The 11351-nt window shown below is 42.2% G+C and overlaps 1 protein-coding gene across 2 annotated transcripts; it reads right to left on the bottom strand.

The window, feature by feature from the left end:
* Positions 1-2836: 2836 nt before the first annotated feature.
* LOC6739224 lies at positions 2837-10966 on the bottom strand. Of its 2 annotated transcripts, XM_016169034.3 has the most exons (6): positions 10848-10962; positions 5161-6008; positions 4665-5034; positions 3949-4545; positions 3409-3800; positions 2837-3268 (listed from the first exon to the last, which is right to left on the bottom strand). In XM_016169034.3, the coding sequence occupies exons 2-6, from the start codon at positions 5953-5955 to the stop codon at positions 3062-3064; spliced, it is 2361 nt and encodes a 786-aa protein (XP_016023971.1). In that variant the 5' UTR covers positions 5956-6008; positions 10848-10962; the 3' UTR covers positions 2837-3061. The 2 variants fall into 2 exon arrangements, with proteins under 2 accessions (XP_016023971.1, XP_016023973.1); XM_016169036.3 differs by lacking the exon at positions 2837-3268 and having other exon boundaries at positions 3672-3800; positions 3944-4545; positions 10848-10966.
* Between the last annotated feature and the right edge of the window lie 385 nt (positions 10967-11351).

Raw genomic sequence — 11351 nt, 5'->3', positions numbered from 1 at the left:
GTCGGCCTAGATTTATAGAATTTTGCTTATATATCTATCCTGGACCAAGTTTTGAGTATGCCCCCATTGCTCCACATGATGGGTGTATCATTTGTCTGGTCCGATGCATGGATGAATGGTCAGACACCCAAGCCGCAGTGACAATCTCCATGAAGCTTCCCTTCGGCGTCCCTTTTCCGACTTGGCTCTGTGTTTATGCGGTTGCCTTCTGGCTGCTTATTGATTTTGGTCAAGTTTTGTCTTCGTGCTGCGGTCGCTTCGAGCGGTGAAATCAATTGGAAAATGCGCTTAATGATTTTCCAAGATTTGTGCTCTTGCTCTAATGGCTAAACTGTACTTTGGAGTGGGCCATTGGGTAAGAGGGATTGCACAGAAATCTCCCATAATGCCACGCCCATTTCCTTTAGCCGCACAGGAATGCAGATAGAAATTTAATAGGGCAAAACGGGCAGATGGGTTAACTTCTTGCAGAAAAGGGGGTTGCACCTTTAAAGCGATACAAAATGTGCAGCCCGTTGTCCTCTTTCCTTTTTTCTCATTTCGCTGCTGGCACAATTATGTCAACTTCTTGAACCGATCCTTAAAGTTCACTTCCTAGTTCACAACTCAGGGCGGAAGTGTGCGCCGCCTGCAATTTGAAAACGATCAAGCGTAACTCGGATGCAATGAGCCCAGTAATTATGGGTGCTCCTAAAGACGGTTCACAGCGGGATATTCGAGGGGTGCAGAACCCTTCTGGGGTCGCAGGATCTGCTGGGGTAAGTATCTTGCAAGGATCTTCAAGGATACGGGCATGATGATAGACATCTTGGGTCTGCAACCATGCACAAAGAAAGCATTGCACTCGGGGCTTCTGATGCATTACGAAATCGTATTGCATTTTTTGTATTACACTTTTAATCCTTAGGCATCTACGAACTCCCACTGTGTTCTTTATTTCGCTAAATACAATGCAGTAGTTAAAACCACTTAAGGTTCTCAATAAGAAGTAAGATTTCCCCTTCTCTGTAATATAACTATCTTTAATGAAATCTTATTTTCAATAGTAATAGTTTATTGTTTAACCGAGCTGTACCCAAATATAAGCCAAAAACTTCCTCTTCGTTACTACCGTATAGGCACAATATTAATTACAAAATTTTCAATTACTGTGATGGCCAACCCGCTGGTCAGAGATAGCAAGACATTCTAATGCTCGCATATGCTCCAAAGTAGGCTCCCAAAACCCAGTTAAACACACTGGTAGCCCTGGGATGTTGGCCCACTCAAAAGGGGGGCCCATTTCAATCGACTACATTAACAATATTGCCAGTGACCCAGCTCAAGGATAGGAAAAGGTCCACCGCCCAAAAAGGGCACTAAACATGGAAATTAAGCGTGTCCATTCGGTGTTTCGAACTCCGTCTAATGCCACTCTATTTTATTTCAAGGGCCAAGGTTAAAGAGCTTTTAATACGAGTAATGAGTATGAGTTTTTTGGGTTTTAAATTTCCGTTTAGTTCTGTTTTCGGGGCGTTTTTCGGCACGCGTCCGAAAAACGTTTAGCACCTTTTTTCCCCTGAATCATTTCGAGATGAAAGTTGCAGATTGGCAAAGACGATTAATATCACTTAATTAAGGTGAAAATGTAGATGCCTGACAGCTGTCAAAAGCGTATGAAACGTATCAAATGGCTGCAAAGCAACACAAAAAAGAGTAGTAAACTACAGGAAATCAAATATCATTTTTTATCCCTAATTTTCGTGCAGTTTTTCGGGTGGTTTTTCGTCTTCGCCCAATTGCCCAATGTTGGGATTAGGGATTGTGCCGAAAACATATATTAATAGTCTCTGGGCCCGGAACAATGACAGCAATCAAATCACATTTGCCGTTATGCCAAAAGCGGATTTTTGATGGCAATCAATCAGAAATGTGCCCCGCAAAAAAAAAAAAGAAAAAAATTAAACCAAAACTCGCTTTTCGGATTGTTTTCCCTTGTTTTTGCCAATCGGTTTTCGTATGATTCTGGGGTGAAATCAAAGCGCATTTAACTTTTGTGGTTGTGCAGAAATTCGACAGAAGAATGTTCGCAATCCGCCACCAGCAGCCCCTAAGCGAAAAATTTCAACAGAAATGGGCTGTCAGTTGGATTCTAAACCGGAGTTGAGTTTCGGGTAGGAGTTCCTCTAAAAGCCACAGACTGCAATTTAATCTGCCTTGACAAGTGTTGTCGCCCGTTGTTGTCTCTTTTAATTTCGGGCAGCATTATAAAAGCCGGATCTGTTTGTCGACTGCCTAATAAATTTTGCTGTACACTATCCAAAATGTTCTATTTTCATTTATTCAAGAATTAATCATGAATTTAAGACGGCTTAGAATAGTTATAATTCCGACATTTTGAACAGTTGAACAGCTGAACTATGAAATCCAAAAGCATGTTGAAAGGACTTTTACATTTTTCCGAGTGTACTGCAGCCAGCTAAGCACACACTCATATAGATAATGGACTCCGTAGCATTCACTGCACCACCGAATCGATAACAATGGACTGGTTAATTGAATTGCCCAAACCAAATGGTCTCGGTCTTTTGAATGCGTGGGCCATACTGACCAACGACCAAGGTTGTTGTTGTGAAATAATGTCCCGACTTTAATTGTATCGATTTCATTTGAATTTCGTTAGAGCATTGTCCATATGAGTATATGTTTATGGCTTTCGAAAGTACGAAACAAAGAAAATTATATGTTTTCTGGATTGCTTATATGTTCCCGACAAGGTTAGTCGGTGCAAAGATGGAGGAGATTAATAGCTTGGAACAATAAAGAAAATAATGAGCACCGAGCTTACCCCATTTTCACGTTTATCATTTATGCTACTACTCACATCTTAAACTTTATTCATTGCAAAAAATACAATTTTCACGCGCATACAAATAGTCAAACAACTCTAAACACTAGACAACTTAGACACTAACAAAGATTTACAAATACATCATTTATCATACATATAGCGAGCGAAGAAAATACAAGTGGAGAGAAATAATAGAGACATAAATAAACATTAGATACAAGATACATCACTCTAAGACTTGGGCTTTCGACTTCGATTGGGCGTGGTCCTCAACGAACGCCTTGTACTGCTCACCGGACCTGTGGTTGTTGCAGCGCTTGTCTCTGGTGGTGCCGATGATGTTGTGGGTGGTGCAGTGGTCGAGGTGGTGCGCCTCCTACTTGGGCGCTCCCGATAAACGCACATTAGTTCGTCGGCAGCATCGGGACAATCAATTTGCTGCAGGAAGTACGTACAAAACAACTTTGTAACTATTTCATTGTTTTCGTTTCACTTAAATACTATTATATTTATATAAATGAGTTTAAAAATATGATTGATTGTGAACTAAGAAACAAAGGACTTGAGCTTTTTCTTACCTTATCGCACAATTGACTGACAGTGATGCACTTGCCACTCACACAACGAAGCTCTTGCGGAGGACATCCTCCTGGGGAAGTTACCACTTCGTAAGGATTGGGCTCTGATGTGGCTGCATTAATTGGGATTAAAGTGGTGCTGGTGATGCTGGGAGTACTGGTGATGCTACTGGTGGTGGTACTTGTGGTGGTACTGGTGGTGGTGGTACTTGTGGTTCTTTCGCGCTGCTGAACCAAAGCTGAACTGGGAATCGCACTTGCTGTTCTGGCCGCCGGAGTTGTGGGTGCTGATACGCTAAATTTCACCGAAGTTCGATTGGCTCTCTGGGAATACTTGAACTTGGTCTCCGAATCACTGGTCATCATTATCTCCTTGCTGTCACGAAAGTTTACTGAGAAAATATATTGATTGAAACATGGTATATAAAAATTATTATTTAAAAAAGCAAGAGTGCAGGTATTTACACTCGGAACTTGATTTAAAGTCTATGCAATGCATGTATTAAATATATGTAAAATTGAGTTGGCTTGTCACCTTACCAAATCCTTTAGGACCACCAGCGCCTTCCTCTGCACTGGAATTCACTGGAGGTGCAGGCGCGGCCACCTGGTGAATCTGGAACTTGGTTTCCGTGCCCGCGTCCTCATCGGTGCTGGCCGTAATGTACGTATATACTTTGTCATTCGTCTCGTTGGGTGATAGGAAACTGGCATAGGAGAATACCCTTGGAAAGGCATTCAGTTCAGACTCATCGAACGGAGCCAAATCTCCCGAGCCGTACTCATCGCAGTCTTGTTCATCACTTCCATCCATGCAGTCAATATTTTGATCACATCGATACTTTTCTACGAGACACTTTTCATTTGAACGGCAGCGGAATTCGTCCGGTTCGCACACCAAACATTGCTCATCCTCATCTTCGCCACCTTGGCAATCCTTGATCTTGTCACACTGCCAGTTCTGGGGAATGCAACTCCCATCATGGCACTGGAACTCATTTCCGTAGCAATAGTCACGTCGCCTTGTGGGATCCTCGCACTTGTGGCTCTCGTGGGCATCGGGATAGAGATTGCAGTCGAAGAGCTCGCCAAGGACATCCGAATTGTAAATCGCTATGGAACAGGCTTCCAAAATGGCTGAGAAATAGTTAAACGTTTTTAAAAATGAATACATATTTTTAACACGTAATAACTTCGTATTTGCTATGGCATAAGTTAAATGGCGTTTCATTATATAAATAATCATTCTTCCTTACCCTTGCAGATGCGACGACAAGGAGGCAGCTGTCCGATATGCAGGGGTCGACACTCGGGTTCCAGGGCGCCACAAATGAACTCAGCCGCCCTGACGGAGCAATTTGCCCGGATGAGGCTCTCGTAGGCTGCCATGGATACGGCGTCCCGCGGTGCCGCACCCTCGCGATTGAAGGTGAGATCGTAGTCGAGCACTCCCTGGCACATGGGCAGCATGGTCGACTGGCAGCCACTGTTCGTCGTTGAGGGGGTGGTCAAGGCCATCGCCTCTGTGGGCCGCCCACTGGCCGACAGGGGTGGTGGCAGGGTGGGGGACACCCGGGTCAAAGTAGGCTCGTTACCAGCGGGAGTCGCCTGGGGTTTATGCAGTAACTGAAAAATAATATAAGGGCATGGGTGATAATTATCTGACAGGGAAGCACACATACGGTTGGAACTCATCCGAAGTTATTAAAAAAAACTATAGTACTAAAAGCGAATGCTTTAGCTATAACTCACTTCTTTGAGCAACTGCAGCATTCTCTTGTCTTGCTCGATGGGAACCCCAAAGCTGTTTTGATGCCCGGAGGTGAATCTAATACTGTCCGCTGGCAGCAAGGTGTCATCGTAGTCGCCATCGCCATCTTCACCTCCAGCCTCTGGGTCTCCATCGTCACCGAACGCTATTTCAGGCAGCTCCGTGCTCTCATCGCTGTCATCAATGTCTTCGAGTCGTGTGGTTTCCTGGGGCGACCTTTCGGTGGAGCTGGTGGTTTCCTCATCCCAGACCTCGTTGCTGCTCGAGCTCGTGGATGTTAGAGTGGCTTCATAGCGACGCTGGAGCAATTTGGCTCTAGCCACACTGACATCGTGAAGCCATAGACAGTAGGTGATCAGCCCGAAGAACAGCAAAACGCTGGCCACAAATATAATGGGCCACCTCAGGTACTTCCACCTGCACACACTTCGAGCATAACCCAACAGCATCCAGGGTGTTGGCTTTTCGGGCCTTTCCAACTTGCTGTTCAAATAATAATTAGCCGTCAATGGGTACTTGTACCGTCGAACTTGAAGTTCGGCCAGGGTTTCGGGACTCCCCAGCATTCCAATGTGGTATTTCTGGGTCTCACTCCAGCACGATTCGCCGGAGGCATGGGAGTAGTCACTGTGATCTTTCGGAGATCCCTCATTATCATCGTCGATGGTCTGCACCGTGATGTTGAGGCCGTGGGGATATTTGGTGGGCTGACGTCTCAATCCGGTGACTGATGGGGTCTCATTCGCAATTGCTTCCAGCTGCTTCTGTTCGGCCATTATTACCTGAGCTCACCTTTCAAATAGCCCCTCCAAATGTCAATTGCTAAAAGCTACACAGGAAAAGAAATTTTAACAATAAAATCATTGAATAAATAAAAATCTAATCTAATAAATAAAAGCATACATTTGATATCTTTTGTAAATATTATTTAGAATGTTTAAGTTATAAACGATTGATGAAATAATTTAGTATTTTACTTTCCAGGATTTAATTAGGCTACTCTGCAATTTCTCCCAGTGTATCTACCATTATTGCATAACCCGCGGGTAATTGCAAATGTCTAACTGATTTTCAAGAGTCTTCCGTAGATTAGGGCTCTGCTCCTCTCTCCTGGAAAACGGGGATTTGCGAAAGGCAATCGAATTGCAGATGAAAATGAAAGTGCCAGGCAATATGCATTTCGGCATTTCCACCGTTAGTGGAAAGTTGTCAACCAACCCGAGAGATTGCTGATCTTCAATCTGTTGCTTCAATTAAGCTTCATTAATTCCACTGATGAAAAGCCGCATGCAATCAAGAAGCAGATGCTGCAATTTCATTTGGATTTTCCCAAGCTCTTTGCGGTGATAAATAATCGGTATGGTCGTACATACGATGAGCATACGAACCGAGAAGCCCCAAATGTATTGGCCAATAGTTTAGAAAAATTGAAATGCGAATTGCATTGGGCAAGAGATCGCCGGCAAGTGGCTGCTTCTGCAGCAGTAAGTTCACATAAAGTTGCAGATACACAAAAGCCAGCGGAAAACTCGTTAGCCGGAAAAACGAAGAGCAAGCGAAACAAGCAAAACCACGGCAATAATAGTTGGAAATAAGCTGGTGGATCTGACTGACACGAAGAATAGATGCCCTGGGAGCGGTTATTATATATGGGAATGGGCCAATGCTGGAAATTGGATACACAGGAAAATGTCAAATAAAATGGTAACTACCACACAGCATTCCTTATTTTATGTACAATATACACAGTTTCGCAACATTTATTTAGTTTAGGTTTTCAGTGAAAAGATTGCATAAAAAATCTTTTAAATTTTTGTTAAGACATTTATGTGGTTAAAGATTCCAATATGAATAGATATTTTGTATATCTCTTTTTGATTGGTTTTAAGGGTATCCCTAAAAGGGTTGCCTTACTTAAGACATCACTCGGTGTTATGCACTCGTGTTACTACCAATTTTTACCCTTTTCCCCTGGGTTGGCATTACGAGTGCGATGATCAAAAGGCGCTTGAGCTTGGCGGCCACAGTTGGCTGAGTGTCGAGTGCTGAAGTGTTTTGTCTGTACATATATATTTATATATACATATACATATATACAAGTATATCTCTTGGTTTTGGTTCAGACAACTCCAGACGGGATCGTGCTCCTCTTGCTCCAACTGCTGGCCAACTGGTGCTAGTGACCTTTTCACTTTTGTTTTCGTTGCTGCCTGACTGCCTCGGCCTGCCTGCTGCCAAGTTGCAAGTAACCAAGTTGTCCAGATTCCATGTTGCCTCAAGTGTTGCGGCTTCTTGTCGGGAAGCTGAAGAGGCGGAGTCTGTGGCACAGAGGAAAATGTAACTCAAGTTGTAACCCCCTCTTAATATTGACAGTATAATTGAGCTTTAAATGTGATCAATTGAGTCTATTGTGTATTATATAAGTTTTAGGCATAAGTTTTTATGTACTTTTCAGTAGTATTGAATATTTGAATTGCGATTCTGATTGTTTTCAGTGTAAGCACTTCTTATATGTCTTTTACAATTGAGTAATATTTTTCTGAGTACATCAACATCTGCTCTCCCGTTCGTTGGCCGATTAATGAGCTGCAGGCCGGCGGCACTCAACTCTCGCCTCTTCAACTCCTCTCAGGTGTGCAAAATCTTTTTCTCATTTTTGTTGGCCAGGTTATTAAGCGTTTCGCTGGCGGCTTTTAAGATTTGGCTAAGGTCAGTTGAATGGTGGAAAATGCTAGGCAAGCCAGGTAAGCAATCGACAGAAAGGTCATAACAGCAATTGACGGAGTGCCGCAAAGAACCTTGCTTTAGGGTCGAGACTCAGATTTCGATGGGTGTAACCAAAGAGCACGATTACCAGATGAGGTGGGACCAAAATGCTTATGCGGTGAATGTGGAGTACTTGGGAAGTTGGTGGTTTTTCAAACATACTTAACGACCGATGAGCATGTCAGACTGCGTGGGAAATGAGGTAATCAAAGTACAAAGCGGGCATTTTTAGTGGTTGGCAGATCCAAGATCTCCTCTCAATTACAGACTCAGTTTTGTTTCGAAGTCACGCACCTATCTAGATCTTTGGCAACCTGTCTAATTAGTATCTGTAACTGCATTCGATATCTGAGTGGCTGTATCTGAGGCCGAAAGGCACTTCCAGGCATTGTTCAATCGCTCGTTTGGCCAGCCATTAGAACACCTTTGGGCAATGCAATGGTATGCCTCAATGCCCAGCTCTGTACTTCAGTACCTCTCTCTAGTGCAATCTTCAATTGGTTGAACATGCATCTGTGTAGGTGCATATATGGGTTGCCCAACGCCGTATAATTTTGTTTAGTTTGTGTGGCTTTGATGTTGGTCATTTCACACGTCGAACAAGAACGAAACTAGCTTCGATTACACTGGCAAAACTAATGACGCTTAGAATATTTCATGTATGGAGAAATATAGAAATAATGGTAAAACACCTATGGTTTTCCTATACAGTATCGCTATCATCGGTAGAGCAGCTTTTTCCAAGTGCATGACTCGCATTCCTGGTCAGGTAAATTGCATTGAAACATTGCAGCATCCACTGGCGAATGCCAGCTTATAAGTTAAGTCATTTTCCGACTCCAAGCTTTGCAGCAAATGCAACTGCAACCGCACAGTTCAAAGTTATTTTGTACAAATAAATTGTTTATGCTTTTCGATTTTATTTTGCTTCAGTTCAGCCTCAGTACGTGCCATGCGATGTTTTTCTGTGCGAGGTGAGCCGGCGACTCTGTCCACTCCAAGTGCGATTGGAAGTCGGAGTCTGGGTCTAAAGCTGAATCTGAATCTATGTGAAGCTGAGGCCAGCTGCCTTCCGAGGCAGTTAGCGGGTGGATTATGGCAGTTAGACATAGCGATTATGGCCTTACATGAGCATACAACCTGCTACAGTTTGGCTGGCTAAGTTCTGAGTCACATTTGGAGAACAGAAGATCAAGAGGAGCTGCGCAGCTAGGTTATGACAACCAGCGATCGGTCGTGTTTGGGTCGAGGTGGACTGGGCTGATTAGATGACAGTGGAGTCAATAGATTCCACCGATTCTGACCGATTAAGCCATCGATCATTGTTGACATTTGAACAGATCGTGGGCGGATAAATGCACGTCTGTAGTTTAATTGACTTTTGATCCATGGATAAGTGAGTACAATACAATCTCCAGTTCTTTCAACTGGTTCCTCATTACCGCATAAAAAACTTTAATTACTTTTGCATTGTATTACATTCTTTGGCACCTTTTGTTATGCGATCGCGAAAACTGATCAGTCATGGTTTTGCGAATTCTCTTTAAGTTTTATTTCCAATTATTGTTTATGATCATGATACTTATTAAGTTAACGACTGATCCACAAAAGTTTTAACAACTGTATTGATTACTATACCCTGCCCATAGTCCTTGGAACTCAATAATTGTTGTTCTTCTTGGGCAATATTGGTCATTCAAATTGTTGCGTGTAAACATTTGTTTCAGTTCATTAACTTATTTTTATCGAGTGTATAATTTTAAAGATTTTTAGCATAATGGTGTTTTTTTATTTAAGGTTATATTAATATAAATATTTATCTCTCACGTGGAATAAGTATTACTTTTACGACCTAAATCATAAAAATCTTCAATCTTCCAATGATCAGACAGCGTTAAAGTGATGTCAGAATTCTTCAGCCATCACCATTATGATAATTTGTTAGCATTGAAAAAATCTTAGAAACTTCTTATGATCACTCAGCTGGGAAATGATCTCAGAAACCGTCTGCTGCCACCACCATAATCATTTAGCGCCTTAAAAAAGATCTTAGAATGGTTCATCCACTAGTTTCTCGACTAATAACTCGTTGATATTTAAGCACATCTAAAGATCAGCAGTATATGGACTTATTCTTTTCTACCTTAAGACACGAGCTGCATTTAAATCTGCCTGTCATCGGAGCAATTATTTTATCAATCAGGCCTACAAGAGATCTACACAACTGCACAATCATCAAGCGCCAGACTGCGAGTTCTGGTTTGTCTGTGCTTCACCTGTTTGCTCATTTGAATACATTTGTAATTAATGCAGCTACCAGATTTTCAGATTTTTATTTCACACCAGCAAACACCCATTCGACGATGATGATCGTAGCTCACACGAGAACCGCACTTTTGTCACTTTTCCACGCTTTTCAGATTCACTTTGCGGTCGAGATTTTATTTTATTATTTATATTGTTGCAGGGCAACCGCGAATGTTTATGGATATGCGAATGTTAGTGCTCGACATTCATGTTATGTTAATCCATGTTGATTGCAACTTTATTTTTTCGCTTCTATTTTTTGTCTTTAATTAAAAGTGCAAACTTCAAAATTAATTAAAGTGACTTTGGTTTGGGTTTGTACATGGCAATTTGAGCATGTTGCTCTGTAATTACGAACGTCTTAATTTGCATAAAAATTTCGTTTGGCAAGCATTTGTCGGGCATATTTCAGCACGCCAATAATTGTGGGAGGCTTCATTGTATCTTTTTCATAAAGGATTTCTAGGCAACCCTAAAGTTTGTTCAAACGCAGTAATTTTTCATGACTGGTCACACACTCCACTCAATCAATCACAAATAATTTTACACTTCGACTATAATTTCAATTACATTTAATACAAGATGAAAAACTCACGCTTTGCACTTGTTGTTAGTTTTTGAAGATTTTTGAAACCCGCTTTTTTTGAGCCGCATCCGCGCGATCGGCTGCCAAAAAACCGACTGAAAGATAAAAACTTCGGCTGAAGAAGCCAAAAACCCAAAGCTTCTCTTTCGGATTCTTCTGAAAGAGCCCAACACGAAGCTCACCTCAACTCGGCTTGGCTTTCGGTTTCGATTTGATTTCGCTTTCGAGCTCAATCCACGGATCGGGTCTCAAATCACCGGCACTTCAAGTTTCTCTCTTAAAACCAGCTTGAAACACTCTTAAAATGCAGTTTTACTCTTTTTTTCACTCGATCGTTAGGAGTCATTGGTTCACTGTGTCGCCAGCGATTTTTCCTTTACTTTATTTTTGGCTTTGGAGCCAATACTTTAATGGCTCTTTGCAACGTGACGTTTAAGTTATGATGAGATCGTTTCGCCTGACTTTTATACGATCGTATGTGTGTGCGGAATGGAGCGTGCCCAGGGGCTGTAA

This window comes from Drosophila simulans, chromosome 2L, assembly GCF_016746395.2.
Source record: "Drosophila simulans strain w501 chromosome 2L, Prin_Dsim_3.1, whole genome shotgun sequence".
Classification (NCBI taxonomy): Eukaryota; Metazoa; Arthropoda; class Insecta; order Diptera; family Drosophilidae; genus Drosophila; species Drosophila simulans.
The sequence above is the reverse complement of the archived record's forward strand: the minus strand, read 5'-3'. Positions and strand labels throughout refer to the sequence as shown.